Below are 24,958 nucleotides of genomic sequence, written 5' to 3' on the forward strand. Positions count from 1 at the left end.
CAAGAGTTGAGGAAGATCAATGCCCAGGAAGGGGAGGAGCCTGGAGCAGCCTGCAATCCCAGTCCATCTCTGTTTCTTCCAAGCCTTTGGCCTCCAGGCGGGCTCCTCAACCCGCGTCCACCAGTGACCACCCCCACTGTCCCCCTCAGGCCTTTCTTGTCTGCAGTCAGCTCTGGTTCGTCTTTCCCAGGTCATCCGCTTCCTCATGCTCTAGCCAGGCCCGCATCCCCCTTCGCATCCTCTCAGCCCTCTGCCCCACTGCTCTGCTGCTCACAGGCTGCCAGCGAGGGGACATTGTCAGAGGTTGGGAAGCCCACTCCGCTGCCCGGCAGAGGTGGCAGCACTGCTCCGTCGCAGCCGCCCATGCTCCTGTGGTCTGGCTCCTGCTGAGGACGCAGAAGGAAGCCCTACCCCAGACAGTCTCAACCGGCCCCACCCTGAGAGAGAAACAAGCAGAAGGCTGGCTTGCCTCCTAAAAATACACACCAGGGTTCCTGGAGGGTAGGGCTGTAGCTTTTTCTTTTATGATCTTGCCAGCAGAGGGCAGGGGATTAAAGACTGCTGCATTTTAATAATCAAAAGAATAATAAACAACCACCTCAATGGGCCTAGGCTGAGGGGTGGAGAGGCAGCTGTACAGTGCCATGAGCCCTGAGTGGCCAACCCCACGCCCTGATAAAGTCTGCAGTGGGAATGAAATCACTTCCTCCCCTGAGGCAGCTGGAACTGTGGGTAGTGGGGCACAGAAGCGAGCCAGACTGGGGCTGCAGAGCAGGCAAAGGTGGGGAGCCCTGTCCTGTGGCATGCCGAACTGGTGCACTCTCATGGAGTAAGTCAGGAGGAAATGGTGGTGGTCAGTGACCCAGAGAATAAGAAGGGAGTGGCTGGGGTCAAGGTGCCAGGCCCTGGCCAACTGGTTTGGAGGAAGAGGTGTACAGAGCCAGGAAGTGTTATTCAGCCCCAATCCCCCTGCTCCTCCCAACCGCCCCGCCCTGCTCCTCTCTCGTGGGCCATAGAGCTCCGAGGAGACCCACCCCCACCAAGCCAGGCCAGAGCGCTGACCATCCAAGGCAGTCCGTGTGGCTCAGCCCCCTCCACAGAGGAGGGGCCTCAAGTGAGGCCAGGGCAGCCCACAGGGAAGGACGAGCTCGGGGTAGGAGGCAGCAGGACCCTGTCCCTCAGCTGCTCTCCCCTGCCCTGAGGCCATCGGGTAAATGCAGAAGAATGAGGACGGAATGAGGTCCTGAACCCAGGGCTGGGTACAGCAGCCAGATGGAGTGCCAGGCCAAGGGGAGGGCAATCCTCCTCCCCGCAAGGGAATACTGCTCTGCTGAGAAAACCCAGAGTCACCCTGGCAAACCCTGAGCCCAGGCCTGGAAAGAGCTGGCCCTTTACTGGCATGGGGCTGCTCCCTGTTAACACACCCTCTGCCTCCTTCCCCCCATACCTGTGGGCTCTGCTAATGAAGGCCTGTCACCAGGCCCCAGGGCTGAGTCACCCACACCAGCAACAGGTCTCTTCCTTCCCTAACAATCGTTCCACACGCCTGCCTTTCAATTAACTGCCACCCTCCCTGAACTCCTCCCTCCCAGACACACTGGGGGCTGGGCCACCTGCTAGGGCCCCCGGTGGTGGGGCAAAAGGAGACAGTGTGGTGACATAGAAAGCAGGGCTGGCCCCTGACCAGCCCCCAGAGGAATCTTAAGCTCCCTGGTGGCCCTGGGGTGTTGGCCACGGCTGCTCCAACCCCTGCATGCGGATGCTGCAATCACCTCAGAGCATGAAACCCCGGCTTCCCACCTGACTGAGTCAGCTGAGAACAACACACCTCCACGCCACACACCAGCACAACCAGCCGGGCACTGATCGCAGGCAGGGCGCCTCGGCGGAGAGGAGAGCCAGGAGCCAGGGAGTGAGGGAAGGAGCACAAGCCGCTCCTGCCGGCCTGAGAAGACCCGTCTCTGACACCCCTGGAGCCACTCTCACTCTGGCTCCAGTAAGGGCTGCTGCTTCGCCTTGGGTTTTTCCACTGCCCTATCAGGTAACCGGGCCGCTCCTGTCCCTCCAGGAAACTCTGGACACCAGGAACTCACAGCACTCTGTTCTACTCTTCCTGGGACCTGGTCTCACCGCCCAGGATGCTGGCCTGAGGTCTGTGCTGGGTGGAAAGCGGGCAACCTCTGTGGAAAGCCCCGGGGGTCTGTCTCCCGCTCCTTGCCCTTCACTGCTCTGCAGGGACCGGATGCTCCCTGCCACTCTTGAAGTGGACTTCTAAGGTCTGCTGGCAACCTAGGTCCATGGAGACCTGGCGAAAAGGCTCCTTCCGCAATGCCTCCTTCTTCAAGCGGCTGAGCCTGGGCCGGCCTCGGCGACTCCGGCGGCAGGGCAGCGTGCTGAGCCAGGCCAGCATGGCCGGCGGGGACCACGAGGAGTACAGCAACAGAGAGGTCGTCCGGGAGCTTCGAGGGAGGCCGGATGGCCGGCGCCTGCCTTTGTGGGGGGACGAGCAGCCTCGGGCCACACTTCTGGCCCCTCCCAAGCCCCCGCGCCTCTACCGGGAGAGCTCCAGCTGCCCCAACATCCTGGAGCCTTCACCTGCCTACACCGCGGCCTACTCAGTGACCCTGCCCTCTGCACGCTCCCTGGCGGGCCCCCTCCACGAATACTCCCAGGAGGACCTTGTGGATACGCCCCCTTTCCAGAGGACACCTGCTCCGGACCTTAATGACCCCTTCTTCTCCTTCAAAGTGGACCTGGGGATTTCACTTCTTGAGGAAGTTCTACAGATGCTGCGGGAGCAATTTCCCAGTGAGCCCAGCTTCTGAACGGGGTGAGGGTGGGCAGAAGTGTGGCAACTGAAGAGCTGAAAGCGTGGGGACCCAGGAAAGGAAGGTACATTCGTGGATTGAGAAAAAGGTGGGGACGGGAATCCAGGGCCCTGCCCACCTGGAGTCCTCAACAGTCCTCCAGGTCACCCTGGACTGGAGGGCAGGAGGCAGAGAGCTAAGCTGGACATGCTGTGAGCCCTGAAGGGCGCTCACTGGGCTGGCAAAGGGAGGCCATGCCTGCAAGTCCAGGGACCAGGCAGAGGCCAGCAGAGGGGGCGGGAGGCACAAGGGGTGAGTCAGAGAATGGAGGACACACAGACTGGACGGAGCAGATGGGTGATGCCCTGCCCCAGCCTCCTCTGAAGCTACTGTCAACAGAGAGAGGTCACAGGACAGGTCTAGGCTAAGTGGTCCAAATCAGGCCTAAGAGCGAAGCGGGGAGATCTGAGGAGAGAGGGATGGGACAGTCTTGACTTTGGCCAATGTGGTAGCCACTAGCTACATGCAGCTGTTTACATTTAAATAATTGAAACTAAGTAAAATTTAAAAAATTAGTTCCTCAGCTGCACTAGCTGCATTTCAAATGCTCAATAGCCACCCCTGACCAAGGGCTACCACACTGGGCCACAGAGGGTGAACACCGACGTCGCTGGAAGGAGCTGCACCAGACAGCGCCAGCCTGGGGCACGGCCGTGGCCAGCAGGAAGGGCAGGTGAGGGAGGTGGGAGCACGGAGGCCTACAGCGGAAAGGAGGGGCTGGCAGCAGGGAGAGCGAGGCACGTGCAGATAGACTATCACTTAGGAAAAAGGCCACACAAACCATTCGCAGGGAAGGCGCAGGAGAGACTCCGGCTGCCGACATAGCGGCCTGGAGTGGCCCGGGGCCTGAGGAAGGTGGCCCCAGGGACTGCCGGTGGAAGGCACCGACACAGCTGTAATGGGCTGCTTTGGGGAGTTCCCAGAGTTATTGCTGAAGGGAGCCCTTGGGAAATGCAGCAAGAACAGTGGCAGCTTTCCCTCCGTCCTGCTTCCTGACAAGAATGCAGGAGGACTAGACACGAAACTCATGGCTGTTACCATGAAGAGGCAGAGCTGGTCTCCAGAACCTTCCACCAGGACCGGAGAGCTCTGCCCCGCCTAAACCCTCTGCAGATGGGGGCCTGCCACCCAGGGCTGACCCCCTGGGTCAAGGCCACATGCTGTGCTACTGCCCCACACGGTGGCTTGGCCAGAAGACTTGAAACCAGAGCTCAGGTTGGTGGGACCAGGCGGTTCTGAGATTCCAGGCATGGCAGCGGGGAGCAGGAACCCTTGATGCAGGCTGCCTCCACAACCCCCGCCTGTGGCCTCCACCTCCCCGTCTCCTATGTGGGTGTGCCCAGAGGAAAGGCTCCACTCTGGATGCAGGAGCTAATAAAGAAAGTTCTCTGTGACTGCCTATGGAATGTCGTCTGGGGCCGTAAAATGCAGGGACTTCGTGGTGAGGGGATGAACTCTCTAGGGAAGGATCTCGAGCTGGGCTCAGGCCAGGTCCTTTTCTTCCTCTGTCCAGCGTCTGGAACAGACCCCCAGAAAGCTTCCCACTCTCACATCCAGGGGAGGGGCAAGTGGGAAGGCAGGGGTGCGGTGACTGAGAGCAAAGGCCTTGCCGACCCACCAAGGGGCACTCTCCCCCAGAGCACGTCATGAATGCATCCGTCTGAGGCTCCCACACAGACCTGTGGGCCATTTCGGAGAAGGGAGAGCTCTTGGCCTAGAAGCTCTCTGTCCCACCAGAGTGGGGCAGGTGTGACTAGGGCCAGCATGTGTGCGTGTGTGTGTGTGTGTGTGTGGGTGGGGGGAGGGCAGGCTGCTGAACAACAGCCCTCACGCAGCTGTGGGGACAGACAGCTAGTGCTGAGGTGCAGCAGCAGAAGCCTCTGCTTCGCCGTGAGTCAGGTGCCCAGGCTGCAAGCGCTCTGCTGTCAGCAGGGAGGCTAGTGTTACTCCTAAGGAGGGAGCAGTGCCTCTGCTCAGTAGGTCCTGTCCCTACTGAGCCACACGGTGGCTCTGTCCCGGCAGCCACAGACACACCTGGAAAATGAGTCGGGGACAGAAGCGGCCGCTCTCGTCCCCTGCCCCTTCCCCACGGCACCGGGTTGTCTCGGTGCCAAATGCTTCACACTAAAACCAAGCAGCCTGAGGGCCAGAATCCCTGTGGTTGCTGACGAAGGTCCCCAACAGGCGACCGGGATGTGGGAAGAGGTCTGAGAACTGTGTGTGGTGGGGCCTACTGGCCTTCGCAGAGGAAAGGGTCGGCACAGAATCATGGTCCTCCTGCTCTGGTTGGCAGATCTGCCACCCTGACTCCATCAGGATGACCTGGATTTGTGAGGGAAGAGCCCAAACAGGAAACGGCCCCCCGAATCCTGAGCGGGCCCACCTGTGTGAGGCCTGGTTCCTTACCTGTGCCAGTCCTGGGTGGTGGGGGCTGTCCCTGCCCTGGGGCCGTCCCTCCAACCAGGAAATCTTCAGAGGGTTATCGACCAGACCCACTTCATTCTGCACAGCCAGCTCCTGCCAAACACAGCATCCAGTTAGTCCCACCACTCCGATCAGCTAGGGAGGGGCTCTCTCTAATCCCACAGAAAGTACCAGAACCAGCAATCTCATCCTCCAAACAAAGCTAAACAACTTTTCCTTTGATGTACTGAAGCTCTGACCCTCCTCGTGGGCGAGAGGGTGTGTAAGCATTCTGACTGGGTAGGTGGATGAGGGGGAAAGGCAGGTGGGGCCACAGCCTGAAGGTCTCCAAGGGTAGAGCGGAGGGTGTGAAGCCAGGCAGCAGGAAATGGAGTCAGTCTGTGCTCTCCATTATCCTGGAGCACTTTCCAACCCATTCCTGGGCTCTGAGCTGGCCCAGAGGTTCTCTGAGAGTGTGGGTACCTATGCTCAGGGAACCCACAGACCTGAGTCCCTGCCCTGGAACGGCAGGGCTGGCTGTGGCTCCCCCAGAGCCTCACACAGCACTCACCGCAGCCTTCACGGTTGCAAACTCCACCACGGCGGTGCCTGCCTTCTTTCTGGAAAGCACGAGGTTGAGCACCTCTCCATACTGTGGGGACAAGGGAGGCCCAGCTCACACCAGAGACAAGCTGCCACGGCCCCGAGGCCCATCGGGGTGTGCTTAGCTGGGGGACTACTTCTTGTGGCCAGGTTTCCAGAGGAGACCACAGATGGAAAGGGAAGCAGATTTTTTCCAGGAATGCAGAAGAAAAGCAAAGGAGAGTTGGGCAAAGGACTGGGACTTGGACTGGCAGAGTTGCAAGGCTGCCTCAGTGACCAAAGACGGTGAAGAGGACAGGGCTTTTGCGCCAGATGCCCACCTCCTCTCGCCCCACACACTCAGCGAAGGCCTCTGCTTCTAAGGACGGCAGGGGCAGAAGTGGGCAGCACAGGTGAGACAGGCTGGGGGGCGGGCCCGGCAACACAAGCAAGAGGAGGGCCGGGGCCTGGGGGAAAGCTAGACCATCCTGTGGTCTATGAACAGACACAAGGGCAGGTAGAGGTGTTGCGGCAGGTGAGGCACGGAGACCCTGGGTCCACACCGAGGCGATGGGAAGGAGGGGAGTTGGCAGGGCAGACCTTCTGAAAAAGCCGCAGGAGGACATCTCTGGGGTAGCCACCGTCTGACCCATCCTCCTTGCACTTCCACTTGAGCTGGAAAGACAGCAGAGGGCGTCACCACAGACTTCCAACCTCTGCCTGAACAGCACCAGACCCCGCACTGGGCTTTACAGCCTGAACAGAGTCCGTCCACTAGTAACCCAGGAAGCACCCCTCAAAAATGTGTTCCCCTTAAAAGCGGACAAGCAGGGCGGCCTGCTCACCCGCAGACACATCTCCAGTCCTGTCAGGTGTTCTCCTGGAGGGCTCCTGGGGGGTGCCACCTGCGAGTCAGGGCTAAGGGCGGCCCCCGTGGCGAGCTCTGAGGGGCCCTCCTGATCCCCAGGTGCAGGAGACGGAAGGGTGTGGGAGGTGGTGCAGGCTCCCAGAGATCCAATGGCCCCACCAAGGCCCACCAGAACCCCTTGAGCCACAGGGAGTATGTGTTCTTGCTGAGTCACGGGTCCCCACGGGGCTCACCTTTAGCTTAGGAGTTTCTTTGCTTTCAGGATCTTCTGCCTTTCCTAGGAAATTTGAGGAAGTCAGTAAGGTCGAATGTGAAGAGAGCTAAAAGGAGACACAGCCCAGGGCCAGAAGGACCTAGAAAAGGTCACTCCTGACCAAGGGTAGTATCTGCCCGCTGATGAGGAGCCTGGTGGCGAAGGTAGGGGCAATTCCACCGCCATCCCCAGGAGCTGCCGCCCAGGGGCAGGCTGCCCAGCTGCCTGCTGAAGGGCACAGTTAGCACTCCGTCAGCGCGGGGCTGTGAGCGCCTCTGGGGGCAGGACGCAGAGGCACAGGCCATGCCACTCTATTAAGACAAAGTATCCCAGACTCTTTCTCCTGGTGACCTGCTCCAAATACAGCCAGCCTTGCTTGTGACTAAGACATACCAGCCCAGGAGATCTAGGTCAGAATGAAAAGCAAATAGGCCCCAGAGAGTTGGTAGGAGGGAGGGACAGGTGGCATGCATCCGAGTGGAGTGGCACCAGGGTTCCAGCAGGCGGAAGTCTCTATAGCGACTCAACAGAGAGCTACCTCAGAGTGGGCGGCGGGTGGAGGTGAGGGACTCTCACCTCTCAACCTCTGCTCCCGTTCCTGGCGAATCTGTTCCTGGATCAGCCTCTGCTGTTCCTCCAGCTGCCGGGAACCCTCCTCTCGCAGGCGTTCGATCTGCAGAGCAGGGGGTTGAAGGGTGACAATTCTGTGCAGATCCAATTCCAGGTTGGCTCCCCTTGTAAAGGTCCCTGGGAGGTTCCACCTGTAAACTAGGGCTCAGCAACCTGCAGGTGGGACAGATTACCCAGATCCCACAGAAGAAGGTGGGAAGGGTATGGCCGCCCCAGCCACCACAGCCACCTAAGTCCACCCTCCTCCACCTCCTGCAGATGGCCCCAGGCCCACATGCCCAGAAGCTCACCTCCTGCTCTAGTGTCCTGGTGCTCCGGCTCTCCTCCTCCTCCTCACTGCCCTGGGCCTGAGCCTGCCGCTCCCGGGCCTCCAGGTCTAGGCACAAGGGTTGAATGTCCCAGTGGCTGGTCTAAGCAGTTTCCACGTGGGCTCACACCCCCAGCCCTGGCTGCTTCCCCAGTCTCACACGGGATGGAACCATGAAGTAACTCTGCCCCTCCCTCCATGCTCATGTGCCTTCACACTAATGTCCATTATGAAAAAGTCAGAGCACAGAGAAGTGCAGGCTCCAGCTGAGTGGCCAGGGTCTGGAAGAGTTAAATCAGCTCACACTGACCAAGCAGGTTCTCTGCTCAGGGAACAGGGTGTGGGTGGGGCTCATGTCAGCAACCCGGGCCGTGCGTGGGGACAGCAGGAGTGGGCCTGCGGGCCTCTGCTCCTTGGTCTGGCCACAGCCTGACCTGCGACGTGGTGTGGCTTTGATGCGTTTTCCACCACTGAGCCACGCTGTCACTGCCTCCTTCACCTGCCCCTCAGCTCACATTTACCAAGCTTCCCTGCGAACCCGGCCACAGCAGCTCCTAAGGGGTGGCAGATTCTCTGTGAGGACAACACCCCCAGTCATGAAGCCCTTCCTGCCTTCCAGGGGCAACCTGCTGGCGGCCCTGCTCCAGGACAGCTGCTGTGACAAACCCTTCTCTCAGGCCTGGGACCCACTGCTCTCTTTTCTGTGCACTTTACTTTCCTACAATCTCCGGGATTTTTTGGTTTGTTTTTGGTACAGAGGTGGATGCCTGGAACGGTATATGTACATATTAAATACATGGATATCAAATAGGCAAGAAGATGGGGAGAAAATCGAGTGAAGAATGCCTGAACCAATCTTACTGGGGTGACGAAACTGATTTACAGCCATAGTTACAGCATGTGGTAAATTACTAGAAATCACTGAAGTGTACACTTGAATGAGTGGATATTTTAATATGAAGAATATAAAACTCAATAAAACTGTTTAAGAAGCAAAAGAATGCCTGGACCTCGTTGGATCCTTCTGAGGGGACTTCTCAAAATGAAAGTGCTGTGCTGAAATGTGGCTGGTGGGGCTCCGTGGGCTGGAGCGCTGTCCTGTAGACCAGAAGGTCGCAGGTTTGATTGCCAGTCAGGGCAGATACCCGGGTTGCTGGTTCAATCCTCTTTCGGGGCGTGTTTGAGAAGGCAACCAAGTCAAGGTTTCTCTTTCACATCGATGTTCCCCCCCTCGCCCCTGTTCTCAGGTGAGGATAAAAAAGGCAACGAGGCCGGGGCAAATACACAGACCCAGGATGGCATTGTGAATGAGAACACAGACCCACTCAGACTGTGTGGGTTAACGCTCAGCTCTAGCAAGTCCCCACCCTTGGTGCCGTAGCTTCTGCGTCCACAAAAAATGGGTTTAGTAATACCACCCTTGGAGCACTGTGACAATTAAAAGAGATAATAAAACATTTGTCACAGCGCGTAGCTAATAGTAAATCTAGCCGTTGTTATTATCCCTGAGAGTGTCCTTTAGGATCCAACCCTGAGAACAAGGTTCTTCTCAGAGCTGGGGCCAGAACGCTTCAAGCTGCTGCAACGGAATGAAGCTCTAAGAAGAAAGGTGAGGGAGCCGCATAAAAACAGCTCAGGGAGCCCTGACTGGTGTGGCTCAGTAGATTGAGTGCCGGCCTGCAAACCAAAGGGTCGCTGGTTCGATTCCCAGTCAGGGCACATGCCTGGGTTGTGGGCCAGGTCCCCAGTGGGAGCCTGCAACAGGCGACCACGCATTCATGTTTCTCTGCTTCTCTTTCTCCCTCCCTTCCCCTCTATCTAAAAATAAATAAATAAAATCTTTTAAAAAAAATGGCCCAGGGAAACCACAGGCCACCCAGCACGGTGATATCACCTACCAAGCTTTACTTTCTTCCTTTGCTCATCTAGTTTCTGGGTCCTCTCTGCTGCCTGCTTCTTGGCTTTCCTGACCTTATCATACGCGGCCTGGCAGGAGGAAGGAACACAGGAGCAGTCAGCCAGGGAACAAGCATACGGCCCAGCCACCTTCCCGGCCCCGCCACCGAGCCCCAGAGCCACCGGGAGTGTCTCTAGGCTGGGGCGGCAAGGACTGTGCTTCACGGCAGAAGGCAGAGGACCGAGGCTGGCATACCACGGTGATCTCTAACCACGGGGACAATTCAGGTAGAGGAGGACATGCTCACCCTGGCTGCAGCATCGGTCAGTACCTCCAAGGCCTGAGAAAGCTGGTGGAAGAGTTCAGCTAAACAAAAGGATAAAAAAACAGAGAGGAGAAAAATTAAGTTAGATTCGGTGACGGTGTACTCAGAAAAAGCACCTCCAAGAAGCCGCAGGCCAGCAAACAGCTGACATCAGCAGGTGACAGACCAGCAATGAAGGGTGAGTGCATCCTCAACCGACCGACACCCCTGACCCAGGAGCCGGAGCCGGAGCCGGAGCCGGAGCCGGGAGCCCAGCCGGGGCTCCAGCATTCCTCAGCACTCCCACAGGAGCGCGGGCGGCGAACCTGCCATGCCCAGGCGGCTGGCCTCCTTCCCCCCACACCTCAGAGAGTCTCACCTGCTCTGGGATTATCTGGATTTTTGTCGGGGTGGCAGGAGAGGGCCTTCTGCCTATATGCCTTTTTCACCTGGAAGAATCAGAAGACAAAGTCACTCACTTTCTCTCCCCCAGGATGAAGAGGAAAACCTTGCTAAAGTGACAAGGGAAATCAGAAAGTGTCCCCCATCCCTAAAAGAGAGGCTGTTGGCTTCTGCATGGAGGAAGTCACCTCCCAACCACCAAGGAGATTGGCAGTGGAGGAGGCAAAGGCAGCGGAGGGGCTGGGCCCAATTCCTGGCCCATCCGATCTCACGATCTCAGGCCAGGGTGTCAACAGGCTCCTGGCAGGGGCAGGCCCTCCACAGCCACCTGGGAACCCGCGCTCGCTCTCGGTAGGCATGTGAGCTGGGGCAACACTGGAGGAAAATTTTGCCATCGAAATTTAAAAGGTACTTTCCCTTTAACCCACTCCTACAAATTCAGACTTACAGAAGCGTGCCGACATAAACACACAAGCACGCCCCCTGCACCGCTGCTCACATCATTAGCCCCCACTGGAACCAGCCGGAACCTCCATCGACAGGGAGCTCCATTAAAATATTGTGATAGATGGAACCCGTATGTGCTGACTAGAAAGGTCTTCAAGTCATCACAAGGCAAAAGAACATTCTATAATTATGTGCAGTGACAAATGTTGACTAGACGGACTGTGCTGATCATTTCATGTTATATACAAATATCAAATCATTGTGTTATATCCCTAAAACTAAGGCAATGTGATATATCAATTATATCTCAATTTAAAAAAGAAAAGAAAAAAGAAGGATCTTCAAGGTATACTGTGTGTGTGGGGGGGAAGGCTTAGAACAGATACATAATGTGATCAGTCTGGGATTTAAAATAAACAAATAAGGCCCTGGCCAGGTGGCTCCGGAGCATCATCCAGACAGGCCCAGGTCACAGGCTGAGCCCCAGATGGGCGGGCGCGCACAGGAGCCGATCAGTGATGCGTCAGTGGGTGGGACAGCAGGTCGGTGCTGGCTTCTCTCTCCCCCCCTTCCCCTTTCTCTCTGAAAACTCAATTTTAAAAGGCCCATTCTTTAAAAATATATAAACAAACAAATTAGTGAAATCAAAATAGTTCCGATACTCTGGCATGTGCACAGCTTCTGTTTTTTGTTTTCCTCAAAGCAATCATAAGAAATGTAAAAGTGGCTTCCTCTGGAGAAAAGCTACGCATGGAGGGAGGGAAACATTTACATCTCATTTGAGGCCATTCTGCACTTCAAATTTTCAAACCTTGAACAAGCCTTACTTTACTATCATTTTTTGTTGTCAACAAAGGTTATTTTGGTGGGAGGTTATGGTCCATTTTTAGTTTTTAACTTTGTGTATCTGATTTGAAAAGCAACATTTCTTATTAGTAAAGATAAACAGCTACCAAGATTCCCTTTCGTAGTTTGTCCACTCGCTGGTTTAGAAGAAGGCAGAGCACAAAATCCCAGAATCTGTGCTCTGTTTCCTGAGGGCCTGGCGCTCACTTCTGCCTGCAAACCTTACCTGCTGCTCAACCCTCCCGGGAGGAGCCTCTGGACCAGAACTTCCACTTCTCAGAGGGAACCGATAGAGACTTCTATCCAATGTGTGCTAAATAAGGACATTTACAGGCAAGCTCCCAGCAGCCCCGGTGGGGACAGCCTGTAGGCAGGCGCCTCATTCCACTCCCACATCTACCTCCAAGAAAGGCAGGCAGCTGCTTAGAACTCAGGGATGTGCTGCCACCTGCTGGGCCACCGCCAGCACCATCCCTTCACCTGCCAAAGCCACCGGGCCCACACGCCTCTCTTTGCAGAGCAGGAGGCAGCAGGAAGCTCTCCCTTTGTTAGCCCCCAGGGGCTCTGAAATACTGTCATTCAAAGGGTAGAGGGCTCGGGCAGGTGGCCTGAGATCTTCCAAAGAGGCCGTGAACCAAAACCCAGCTGGCCTAAGAATGCTGGTCAGTGTGTCTGTCCTGATTAACTAGTTGTTACTATCTTTAGCTGTTAAGCCTGCTCTGGGCAGGGCCTTTCCTGGGTTTTAGCCTGGAAGGCCCGTTTTGACTTCGAACCAGTTGGCCTGGAGTTTGGTGTTTTGTGTTACAAACTGGACTCCCAGCTTTGCCCAGCCCTCCTGGGATGACTGCTGCCTGAAGAATTTCTCACCAAGTAAACACAACTCTCCTAAAGCAGGACTTGAAAAGCTCCCAGTGTCAATATTGTTTATTATGAAATAATCCTACCGCATGAGCAACTCAGAGGCTAGATTGTAGGGAAAGATGCAAAAATATTTTTCTTTTTTAAAAAGATTTTATTTATTTATTTACTTACTTACTTACTTATCAAGATTTTAATCATTTATTTTTAGAGAAAGGGAGGGAGAAAGAGAGGGAGAGAAACACTGATGTGTGGTTAGCTCTCATACGTCCCCAGCCGGGGACCTGGCCCACAAACCAGGCGTGTGCCCTGACTGGGAATCCAAACAGCGGCCCTTCGGTTCACAGCCTGGCGCTCAATCCACTGAGCCACACCAGCCAAGGCAACAATATTTTTCTTAACTATGATAAAGTTGGGAAAGAAGAGGAACTTTTAGAAGAACAAATAGAGGGGCCCGATATGGAATGATGAGCGAAAGACAGGACTGCTTATTCCAGGCATCGAGTTTGGCTGCTCCTCTATGAAAGTAGCCACAGAAGTTGCCAAAAACTACATCGTCTTAACACTTGCAGTTCCCTTCTCCACCTACAGGTTTCCCCTAAGTCCTCTGGTCTCCTTAACACTTGAAAACATTCATTTGCATTTCCTGAGACTTCAGAGAGGAGCTAGGTGACAGCTGAGAGACTTCCCACCCACTGCCTTCCTGCCCTACTGAATGAAAGGGGCAAACACGCATTACCTCTCTACCAAAACAATTGGAAAACCTCAACTATGTCAGTTAGTCCAGGCCCACTGAGGAGTGGAAGGAAGTGGGTGCTGTCCTGACGCTAGGAGCCCTCACCACTGTTGCACAATTTCACCCCTACCTAACACCTCCTCTTGAGAAATCAAGTCTGGAAAAGGGAAGAAATCACTATAGCAGACTGCCAGGAGAACCACGGTGGGAACTAAATGCCATCCCCCCACAGCCTACATCACAGAGAAGAGTGAGTCATGAATTAACAGCCACCCAGCCCTTCCTGGAGTTCTCATAACTGGTTCCACCACTCGCAGCAACCTGCGCCCCAGCAGGTCGCCTGCCATCTCCAAGGAGCTTTGCACCAGGCACAAAGCAGGGCCCTCCCAACCCACCTGCATCCAGCTTCACCTCTTGAGGGGAATGAACTCCTGACTTACCCCAAAAAGCAGGGCACTAAGGGGTCCAGTAAACATAATAGCCATAATTAACTTAAACCAAAGGCACTCTACAAAGAAGAGAACATAATTTTTTAAAAGACCTTTATCGTACTAAAACTTGGAGCCAAGTAAGTAAGTGATATAAAGTAATTAGGCCCCGTTCTCAAAAGCCAGGCTGCTAAATGGGACTCAGACGTGAAGACTCACTGGTAGGACTCAGAGGTGGAGGACACAGTGGGAGGCCACTCTGTGTGACAACAGGCACCGAATGAACAAACCACCCCAGTGAATCAGCTAGAAAGGCCGGGTTCCAGGAAAGGGAATAGTCCATAATCACCGCCTGGCAGTGATTTCTCTGCAAGCCCGTGGGAGGCAGACATTTCCCCAAGAACACCAGAGGTAAGTGGCTGCCTGATGTCACAGGCAGGAAGTAAAACACAGAGCTCTGGGCACTTACCTAGCAGCCTGCTCTGTGGACTAAAAGATTGGTCACTCTCCTTCCTTACAGCCTGTGGCCCACACTGTGACAGCACTACAGAGAAGCCCCTGAATGCCTAGTCACTACAGAAACTAGGGACTGCTCCTACAGCTCAGCGCGAGCAGGGTACCAGCCCACCCCCAGACCAGCAGCCTCAGCTCAAACCTCCAAAATATGGGCCTGTTGGTGGTACCAAGATGATTTGGGGGCCCCAGACCTAACATTTCTCTCAGGCTGCTAACCATGTGCATGGGTCAAACTCAGGGTAGTGAGCTATGTAGCCTGAACCGACCAGGACCATGTATAGGGCCTGGCCTGCTTTGCCCCAAATGTGGCCCCTCTGCACCCTTTAGGATCTGGGTCCTCAGCCCATCTCTGAGGTCACTCTTCATTTCCTCCCATACCTTGTACCTCGTACCTCGGGCTCTCCCCTCTGGGTTCCCTCCTCCCTTTAGCCCTTCAGGCATTCTCTCCTGGGACTCAGCCTCTGCCCTGCCCTCCTTCTCAGTCCATTTCCCAAATCAGCAACTCACCTGGAGCCCAGTCTACATCCTCCTCTTCCCCCTTCCCTCCTCTTCCTCCTCAGACCCTGCCTCTACCCTCCCATGCTAACCCTGAGTATCCCTATCAGGCTCAGTATCAGGCTCAGATTCCGAGATCCTTGCCCGCCTTCTCATCTCAGGCTAGAGACTCCCACCCCCCAGGCCTGTCAGGTACCCCGAATCTGGCTGCCCCTTCCCTCGCCCCACTGCCTGCTGTCACCCTCAACTCCCAGAGACCTGAGTCCCCAGCCCCAAAGCCACCCTCTCCGCCCTCTCCCAGGGTGTGGAACTCCTTCCCTCTGGGCCCTAGTGCTTCCTGCATCTCATTTCTTTTTTCCTTAATGTACTGATTTCTTTTATAAACAGATTTATATTAGTAAAAAGAAGTGAGCCACTATAAAGAAAAATATCAACTAAATAACAGTACTCAGGAACAACAAAAATAAGGAAGCAGCTATGGAAATGGAGAATATTTTGAATACGACCTCAGTTGACATGGAAATTCTGCTGCAGTAACTTTAACTCAAATTTTGACACACTTCCTCAAACCTTCCAGGTCAGCTTAATACCTGTCGGGTTCACCAAGTCGGGCAGCTTTACTCAGTCAAATCTCTGTGTCATAACTGGAGGCCAAAGGCTCTGTGGGGCCCAGAGACCGGTATCGCATTGCCCTTGCTGCTCCTGAGTACGGGCCATGGAAAAAGGTCCAAGAGAAAAGCAGAACATTCGGTCTGGACAAGTGCTCTGCATTTACTAGCTGCCTTATGCTGGGGGGATCAATTAAACTCTTCATCTTCTCATCTATATTGGAGCTAATGGTCCTTGCCTACCTCACAGGCTTGTTTTGAAGATCACATCAACTGAGGCAATTTATGTGAAAGCAATTTGGTGTCATATAAATGTAAGGTGTTATCTTTTTTCTTTTTCTCCCAGAGAGTGGGGAAGGGAGGGAGAGAGAGAGGGAGAGAAACATTGATCAGCTGCCTCTCACACGCCCCCAGCCAGGGTCCTGGCCCACAACCCAGGCCTGTGTCCCAACCAGGAATCAAACCAGTGGTCTTCCAGTTTGCAGGATGACACCCAAACCACGCCAGCCAAGGCTGAGGTATTATCTTCAATGCTAATGAATAGCTTACAAACACAAATGAATCACTCCTTTTGACTTAACAGGTGGCCAAGTAACTTCAGAAATCCAGAGCTTCAGCCAGACAACCAAACCCAGGAGTGAGTTAACCATCAAAGAGATACTCGGAAGGCTTGGAGGCCTGGTTCCCGGTCCTGCCCAGTGCCTGTCAGGCCCTTGGTGAACAAACGACCATCAAGTGAAACCAGGCTGGGTGACCAACCTCAAGGATGCACCGCCTGGTCTAGAGGTACCTGGTCTAGTGGGAGAGGCTCCCACTGCATGTGTGTGACTTTCGCACTCACCGTGTGAGGCAGGCAGAACAACAGCGCTGACAGCAGAAGCTAACTTGTAGCACACCCTCGCTCTGCATCAGGCCCTGTGCTAAGTGCTTTACCCAGATTGAGCTTCACAACATCAGCAAGGAGGAACTACCAGCACTCCCATTTTGCAGATAGGGAAGCCAAGGTACACAGAGGTTAAATGTTTGCTCAACTGTCAAATTATGATCAGCAGCATGATTCATATAACCAAAACCAGCAGTGTTGCCATGGCTGGGTAGCTCAGTTGGTTAGAGCGTCTTTCAGATACACTAAGGTTGCGGGTTTGATCCTTGGTCAGGGCACATACAGGAACCAACCAATGAATGCATAAATAAGTGGATTCTCTAAAATCAATAAACAATTAAAAAAAAAGTTGGGCATCATCCTGCAAAGTGAAAGGTCAACAGTTCAATTCTCGGTCAGGGCATATGCGCAGGTGGTGGGTTTGGTCCCTGGTCAGGGAATATATGGGAGGCAATCAATTGATGTTTCTCTCCCTCTCTTTTCCCTCCCTCTCTTTCTCTCTCCACGCCCCCCCCCCCCAAAGGAAATAAAATCTTAAAAAGAAAAAAACGGCAGCCCTGGCTGGTGTGGCACCTGCCTACAAAGCGGAAAGTCGCTGTTTTGATTCCCAGTCAGGGCACATGCCTCTGGCTGGGGGCTTGTCGGGGGTAACCGATTGATGTATCCCTGGCACATTGCTATTTCTCTCCCTATCTCTCTCCCTCCCCCCACCTCAAAGTAAATAAATAAGTTTTTTTTAAAAGAATAAACAGTTTAAAAAAGAAAAGGAAAGAAAACCAGCAGTCTTACCATTCACAAAGGAAAAACGGCAGCTACCACACACGAGATGACTATCTGATGTGAACAGGTATGGAGAAGGTAACAGAGTTTGTGGCGGGTCACAGCGAGCAGGGAGAGGGCATGGGAGATATGACAAAGGTGAAAGAGATCCTGCGACAGGATCAAGTGGTATTGTAGTGGCTTCAAAAAGTGGCTTGAGGTTATTGTAGTGGCTTCAAAAATGTTGGTGGTCACAGCGATTACGAACCCAGACCCGATGCTGATTAGGAATCTGATAATTCAGATAACAACACAATCTTTGTGCAAGGACTTGGGGAGGGTGTGTCCACAGATCAAGTGGGGGCATTCTTTAAACAGACAGGAATTATCAACACAAACAAGTTGACTAGAAACTGGTGATAAATCTGTACACAGACAAGGACACAGGGAAGCGGAAAGCGGAGGCACCAGTATGTTTGATAGCCTTCCTTCAGCTAAGGCGGCTAGTGGCAGGTTTGTTAAGGAAGACTTCCGTGGCAACATCATTGAAGTGTCCTTTGCCACCAAAGACCTGAATTCACGAAAGAAGGTGGAAGTGGAGGTGAGCAGCAAGGCTGTGGAGGAAACAGAGGCCATGGAGGCTTTTGGGGGAGATGTGGAGACCCCCAAAGTGGGGACTGGGTATACCTTAATCCATCATGTGCAAATTAACTTTGCTCAAAGGAATACCTGTAATCAGTGCAATAAGCTCAGACCAGAGGACTCTTGTCCCTCAGGAGGAGATTTCCAGGGAGAGAAGAGCTACAGAGGTCATGGGGGCAGAGGCGGAGACTGAGGCAGCTGTGGTGGAGGAGGAAGTAATTAAGGTGGGGCCAGAGGAGATGGCTGTGGAGGGGATCATGGAGGTGGTTATGGACGAGACCAAGGAGGCCACGGTGGGGGCCGAGGAGGCTGTGATGGCGACCCAAGTGGGGGTGGCTATGGAGAAGACAGGAATGGTAGCAGCTATGGGGGCGAACAGGAGAAAGAAATGGTGACAGAAAGAAATGGTGACAACTGACCACACTGATAGCTGCCTGAATGCTCCCGTTTCTGACACGATCCAAGGCTGTCTGTTGCTTTCCTTGTGGCCCCTTCTAGGGTAGTGACATTAAGTGGCACGTGCGGCTTTATCTAGGTGGAGGGCTTGGACAGTTTTTTTTTTTAGTAATGTCTGTTGGAATTTCCCTCTTGTTTCTGATATTTCCTTCCCAGCCCTTGAAGCTAAGTGTGTTGTAAAATATTGCCAAAATGGAAAGTGTTTCAAATACTGCAATAAAGCCTGCTTGTTTTATGAAAAAAAAAAAATTTATTTGTTCAAGGTCACAAACTAGGTAAGTCTTGGGACCAGTATCCAGGCAATCTGACTCCAAAGTCCACTTTCTTAACTGTCAGTGGCTATAATAAAGGCACATTTACAACTCCCAGCATTGCTTAGTGCTCTGTATTATGATTTCCATCCATTCTCAACATACAGTTGATGTAACAAGCAACAAACAATTCTTGGCCTTACTTGTTAGGACTAGTTATAAACACTGTTATTTTCTACACCAGTGACCTTCCCAGAAAATCATCATCTGATTAGAAAACATCACCTTCTAGGATTATCAACTTTAACCTCTACATTTCAAAATGATGGGCCACTGGAGTAAGAGGAAGGGCAGCCGAAACACACAAGCTAGAGTGACCCTAAAGGGGCCGCTCTCTTCACGTCAGTACCCCTAGCGCCAGGCTCTGGGACGGGCACACAGAGGTCTCTTAAAAGTTTGTGGAATCAAATGATGTTTATGGGAAATGTTTCTATCCTCCCCTAAAACACACAAGGAGAAAGAAAAAGGAGCCCAAAAGGTAGCAGGGTAACACTATACAGTGTGAGTTAATAAGTGTGTGTGTGCCCGCTCTGGGCAAGACACCAGGCACACAGCACGCTGCTTTCAGGAATCGGGGCAGGGGCTGCCAGCAGAGAGATGGGCGATCCACCTACTTGGTGGGAGTATACTGCCTTTCTGAAAGACAATTTTGAAAAAGCTTTTGGAAAGGTCTGCTATCAGAGAGAAGGCAGGCAGTGGCGGCAACTGCAGCAAGGCTGGGGTGGTCAGTAATGAGGATTTTAATTATTTGATTTAAAAAGAAAATCTAACTGCAAAGTTCTTGATCATATTTATAAGACAAGGAACCAAGATTTATTACACCTGAAATTGATATTGACTGCTTAGCAACAGAGCCTTCAAAAGAGCCTCCTCTTATAGCCTTCTCTATAAAAACATCAAAATCATATTCACCTCCTCCAGGAGTGCTCCTTGTTAATGATACCACCCTATCTACCAGAATCCCTCCCAAGAGGCCCCAGAACCAACATACCCAGAAGCCAGCTTCAGAGAACATCAGAGCAGGATCCAATTAGCTTCACAAGTGGCATACATTACAAAGGAAGATCTCAGCAGGCCCCAGACCTTGATAAAGTGAATTTCACTTCGTGTGGTCAGCACCTGCACAGCAGCTTGTACACTGTGGTTGGGTTGATCCTCACAGTCAGCCAGCCTGAGAGCTGACCCCATGCACAAACTGACCAATAGCAATCAATATGCCATTACAACAGGAGGACCCACATAGCCCACACAAGGGATACTCATAGAGCACCCAGCTCAGGTGATCAAGGAGACAGTGCCACTGGGTCCCACAGGACACCCACTATATAAGGCCACCCTACCCAGACTGGGAGTTATAGCAGAACTACCTAATACACAGAAACAAGCACAAAGAAGAAGCCGAAACAGGGAGACAAACAAACATACTCCAAATGAAATAACAGGAGAAATCTGCAGAAAAAGCACTAAATGAAATGGAGGCAAGCGATTTATCGGCGACACAAGGTCTGTCCAGAAAGTATCCAGCCACACAATGTGAAAAAGAGACATTTATTGAAGATGATACAGGAAACATTGTACGCAGGACAATGATGTCTCAGTCCCCTTCAATGTAGGTACCTTGGGACCTCACACAGTTCTCCCAATCACTGTCAGCTGCCCTGTTGTATTTTCCTGAATCTCATCAATGGTCTAAAATCTCTTCCCTTTCAAAGGTGATTTTAGTTTGGGGAAAAGCCAGAAGTCACAGGGTGCCACATCTGAGCTGTAGGGGGGCTAGGTCACCTGGGTGACTTGATGTTTCGCCAAAAGACTCTGCATAAGATGTAATACATAAGTGGGTGCATTGTTGTGATGAAGCTGCCAATCACCAGTTGCCTATAGCTGCAGAGAACATTTCTACAGAGAAATGTTCAAGCTTAACACAAAAGCTGACGCAGATTCATTGTTCTACTTGCTCAGTCATTTTGAATGCAACAGCGACACAGTACACATGCTCACTCAACGGTGTCTACCACTGACTAGTACAGTGAAGTCATCATTGTTCATATATGTGCATTCCAGTCCACTCTCCTTGGCTGCCAGGTTACATCAATGTTGCACAAATTGTTCTCATTATATTAACAATGGTTGGACTTTTTCCAGACACCTTGTATAATTAAAAAAAAAAAGGTCATAAGGCTGCTCAAGGAATTTAGTGAGAACTACAAGGAACTTAAAGACAACTACAGCAGCATGAAAAAGGACAGAGCAACCATAAAAAAGGGACTTCTGGCCAAGATGGAGGCATAGGTAGACACACTGTGCCTCCTCGCACAACCAAGATAGGGACAACAACAATTTAGAAACAGAATAACAACCAGAACTGACAGAAAATTGAACTGTATGGAAGTCGGACAACCAAGAAGTTAAAATAGACCATTTATCCAGACCCGTAGGAGGGGCGGAGTCGGGCAGCCCGGCGGAGAGGGATCACAGAACAAAGAGCGTTGGGACTGGTGTAAAGCATCCTGGGTGCGCAAGACCGAAGCAGGCAGACCTTGGGCAAGTAAGCGGTGATTGGCAGACCCCGTCAGAGGGGTGGCAACTGGCAGACCCAGCAAGGTGGCAATTGTGAAGCAAGGTGCTGCATGCAATCCAGGGTCCCAGGGTAGGGAAATAGAGCCTCGGGACACTGGCTGAAAACACCTGTGGGGGTTGAGGTACAGGGAGAGACTCCCAGCCTCACAGAAGAGGTCCTTGGAAAGTCCCATGGGGTGCACAAGCCCACCCACACAGGACTGGCACCAGAAGGGCCCAGTTTACTCAGAGGAAGCGGCGGAAGGGACTGAGGTCTGACGGAGAACGGAGCAAATACCATTGTTCCCTCTCAGGCCCCACCCCCCACATATGCCACAACCCAGCCACTGGGGTGCCCCGCCCTGGTGAATACCTAAGGCTCTGCCCCTCATACATACAGGTGCAACTAGACCAAAGAAAAAAACAAAACAGGTGGCTCAAACAGAATTGGAAGCCCCAGAATCAGTACTCTTAAGCGACCAAGAGAGAGCCAACCTATCAGATACACAGTTCAAAGCACTGATGATCAGGATGTTCATAGAATTGGTTGATTTTGGTCATAAATTAGATGAACAAATGCAGGCTACGATAAGAGAAATGAAGGAAAATGCACAGGGAACCAATAGTGATGGGAAGGAAACTGGGACTCAAAACAATAGAGTGAACCAGAAGGAAGAAAGAAATAACCAAACAGAAAAGAATGGAGAAATAAGAATTCAAAAAAATGAGAAGACGCTTAGGAACCTCCAGAACATCTTTAAACGTTCCAACATCGAATTATAGGGGTACCAGAAGGGGAAGAGGAAGAGCAACAAGTGGAAAACTTATTTGAACAAATAATAAAGGAGAACTTCCCCAATCTGGCAAAGGAAATAGACTTCCAGGAAGTCCAGGAAGCTCAGAGAGTCCCAAGGAAGTTGGACCCAAGCAGGAACACACCAAGGCACATCATAATTACATTTTTACCTTTAGCCAAGGTAAAAATGAAGGAGAGAATCCTAGAAGCAGCAAGAGATAAGGAGACAACCTACAAAGGAGTTCCCATCAGACTGTCAGCTGATTTCTCAAAAGAAACCTTACAGGCAAGAAGGGGCTGGAAAGAAGTATTCCAAGTCATAAAAGGCAAGGACCTACATCCTAGATTGCTCTATCCAGCAAAGCTTTCATTTAGAATGGAAGGGCAAGCCCTGGCTGGCGTAGCTCAGTGGATTGAGCGCGGGCTGGGAACCAAAGTGTCCCAGGTTTGATTCCCAGCCAGGGTACATGTCTGGGCTGCAGGCCATAACCCCCAGCAACCGCACATTGATGTTCCTCTCTCTCTATCTCCCTTCCCTCCCTAAAAATAAATAAATAAATAAAATCTTAAAAAAAAAAAAAGAATGGAAGGGCAGATAAGTGCTTCTCGAATAAGCTCAAGTTAAAGGAGTTCATCATCACCAAGCCCTTATTTTATGAAATGTTAAAGGGACTTATCTAAGAAAAAGAAGATAAAAACATATACAGTAAAATGACAGCAAACTCACAGTTAGTAACAACCACACCTAAAACAAAACAAAAAGAAACTAAGCAAACAACTAGAACAGGAACAGACCCACAGAGACGGAGAACAATGGAGGGTTAGCAACAGGGGAGTGGGAGAAGGAGAGAGGGGAAAAAGGACGGAGAATAAGTAGCATAGATGTAGGTAGAAAATAGACAGGAGGAGGGCAAGAATAGTATGGGAAATGTAGAAACTAAAGAACTTATGACACATGGACATGAACTAAAGGTGGGGAATGTGGGTGGGAGAGGGTGTGCAGGGTGGAAGGGAATGAAGGGGGGTAATGGGACAACTGTAATAGCATAATCAATAAAATATATTAAAAAATAAAAAAGAAACCATAAAAAAGAAAAAATAATTTAAAAAATGAGGATAAGTAACCTTTGGTACAACATGAAACATAACAACATCCGCATCAAGGAGAAAGAGAGCAAGGGATTGAGAACCTATTTGAAGAAATAATGACAAAAAACTTCCCTAACCTGGTGAAGGAAAAAGACATACAAGTCCAGGAAGCACAGAGAGTCCCAAACAAGATGAACCCAAGGAGGCCCACACCAAGACACATCATAATTAAACTGGCAAAGGTTAAAGACAAAGAGAAAATCTTAAAAGCAGCAAGAGGAAGACATTTACCTACAAAGGAGCTCTCATTAAGACTGACAGCTGATTTCTCAATGGAAACGTTTCAGGCCAAAGGGGATTGGCATGAAATATTCAAAGTGATGAAAAGCAAAGACCTACAACCAAGACCACGTCACCCAGCAAGGCTGTCATTTAAAATTGAAAGAGAAACAAAGAGCTTCCAAGACAAGAACAAGCTAAAAAAGTTAATTACCACCAAACCAGTGTTCCAAGAAATGTGACAGGGCCTTCTTTAAAAAAACAAACAAAAAACAGAGGAACATAGTTAAGAGATTGAAATGGCAATAAACATGTATCTATCGATAATCACTTCAAATGTAAATGGCTTAAGTCCTCTAATCAAAAGATATAAGGTAGCCAAATAGATAAGAAAACAAGACCCATATATATGCTGTCTACAAGAAACCCACCTCAAAACGAAAGATCCAGACAGACTACAGTAAAGGGATGGAAAAAGATTTTTCATGCAAATGGAAAGGAAAAAGAGCTGGGTAGCAACACTTATATTTGACAAAACAGACTTTAAAATCAAGGCTATAGTAAAAGACAAAGAAGGATATTACGTAATGGTAAAGGGAACAATCCAACAAGAAGATATAACCTTAGTAAACATTATGCACCCAACATAGGAGCACCTAAATATGTGAAGCAAATCTTGATGGACATAAAGGGAGAAACTGACAGTAATACAGTCATAGTGGGGAATTTCAACATCCCACTGATATCAATGGATGGATCTTCCAGACAAAAGATCAACCAGAAAACAGCAGCCTTAAAAGACACACTAGATCAGATGGATTTAATTAATATCTTCAGAACATTTCACCCCAGATCAGCAGAATATACATTCTTTTCAAGTACACATGGAAATTTTCTAGGCTAGAACACATTAGTACACAAAACAAGTCTCAGTAAATTTAAGAAGATTGAAATCCTATCAAGCATCTTCTCTGACCATAATGGTATGACACCAGAAATTAACCACAAGAAAAAAAATGAAAAACACACAAAGACATAAAGGCTAAATAACATTTTACTATACAATGAATGGCTTAACAATGAGATCAAGGAAGCCAACAAAAGATATCTTGAAGCAAATGAAAATGAGAACACAACAACCTAAAATCTATAGGACACTGCAAAAGCAGTCCTAAAAGCATTACACAGCATTACAGGCCAATCTCAAGAAGCAAAAAAAGTCCTGACTGGTGTAGCTCAGTGGTTTGGGCATCATCCTACAGAATGAAAGGTCACTGGTTCAATACCTGATCAGGGCACATGCCTGGGACTAGGCCAGGTCCCCAACTGGGGGCATGCCAGAGGCAACCGATCAATGTTTCTCTTACATATCAGTGTTTCTCTCCCTCTCTTCCTCCCTTCCTTCCCCTCTCTCTAACAATAAATAAAATATCTTTAAAAAGAAACAAAAAACCTCCAATAAACATTGTAAGTTTACACTTAAAGGAACTTGGAAAAGAACAACAAAGGCCAAAGTGAGTAGAAGAAAGGAAATAATAAAGATTAGAGCAGTCCTGGTCAGGTGGCTTAGTTGTTTGGAGCATCATCCCATACACCAAAAGGTCAGGGGTTCAATTTCCAGTCAGGGCACATACCTAAGTTGCGGGTTCGATGTTTCTCTCTCACATCAATGTTTCTCTCTCTCTACCCACCCCCACTTCCTTTCTCTCTAAAATCAATAAACATATCTTCAGGTAAGGA

At 51.2% G+C, this 24,958-nt stretch overlaps 2 protein-coding genes and 1 pseudogene across 2 annotated transcripts in view; 2 read left to right on the forward strand and 1 right to left on the reverse strand.

Annotated features, from left to right (window-relative positions):
* DNAJC17 (DnaJ heat shock protein family (Hsp40) member C17) overlaps positions 1 to 24,958 on the reverse strand; it is a 29,169-nt gene that overhangs the window by 244 nt on the left and 3,967 nt on the right. Inside the window, exons 2-10 of the mRNA XM_045822305.1 lie at positions 10,491 to 10,560; positions 10,115 to 10,173; positions 9,809 to 9,896; positions 7,894 to 7,979; positions 7,550 to 7,646; positions 6,954 to 6,997; positions 6,453 to 6,527; positions 5,842 to 5,922; positions 5,274 to 5,384 (exon numbers count right to left, since the gene is read on the reverse strand). Coding sequence (XP_045678261.1) covers positions 5,274 to 5,384; positions 5,842 to 5,922; positions 6,453 to 6,527; positions 6,954 to 6,997; positions 7,550 to 7,646; positions 7,894 to 7,979; positions 9,809 to 9,896; positions 10,115 to 10,173; positions 10,491 to 10,560 — 711 coding nt within the window. The remainder of the gene's footprint in view (positions 1 to 5,273; positions 5,385 to 5,841; positions 5,923 to 6,452; positions 6,528 to 6,953; positions 6,998 to 7,549; positions 7,647 to 7,893; positions 7,980 to 9,808; positions 9,897 to 10,114; positions 10,174 to 10,490; positions 10,561 to 24,958) is intronic.
* Positions 275 to 4,261, forward strand: CUNH15orf62 (chromosome unknown C15orf62 homolog). The gene has a single exon (XM_045822306.1). The coding sequence runs from the start codon at positions 2,298 to 2,300 to the stop codon at positions 2,823 to 2,825; it is 528 nt and encodes a 175-aa protein (XP_045678262.1). The 5' UTR covers positions 275 to 2,297; the 3' UTR covers positions 2,826 to 4,261.
* Positions 15,555 to 18,149, forward strand: LOC123808291 (annotated as a pseudogene).

This window comes from Phyllostomus hastatus, unplaced genomic scaffold (genome assembly GCF_019186645.2).
Source record: "Phyllostomus hastatus isolate PE091 unplaced genomic scaffold, TTU_PhHast_1.1 phas_scaffold_501, whole genome shotgun sequence".
In the NCBI taxonomy this organism is placed as follows: domain Eukaryota; kingdom Metazoa; phylum Chordata; class Mammalia; order Chiroptera; family Phyllostomidae; genus Phyllostomus; species Phyllostomus hastatus.

Excerpts from the sequence above, each read along its gene's own strand:
- CUNH15orf62 (XM_045822306.1), top strand. The coding sequence starts at position 2,298 with ATGGAGACCTGGCGAAAAGGCTCCTTCCGCAATGCCTCCTTCTTCAAG.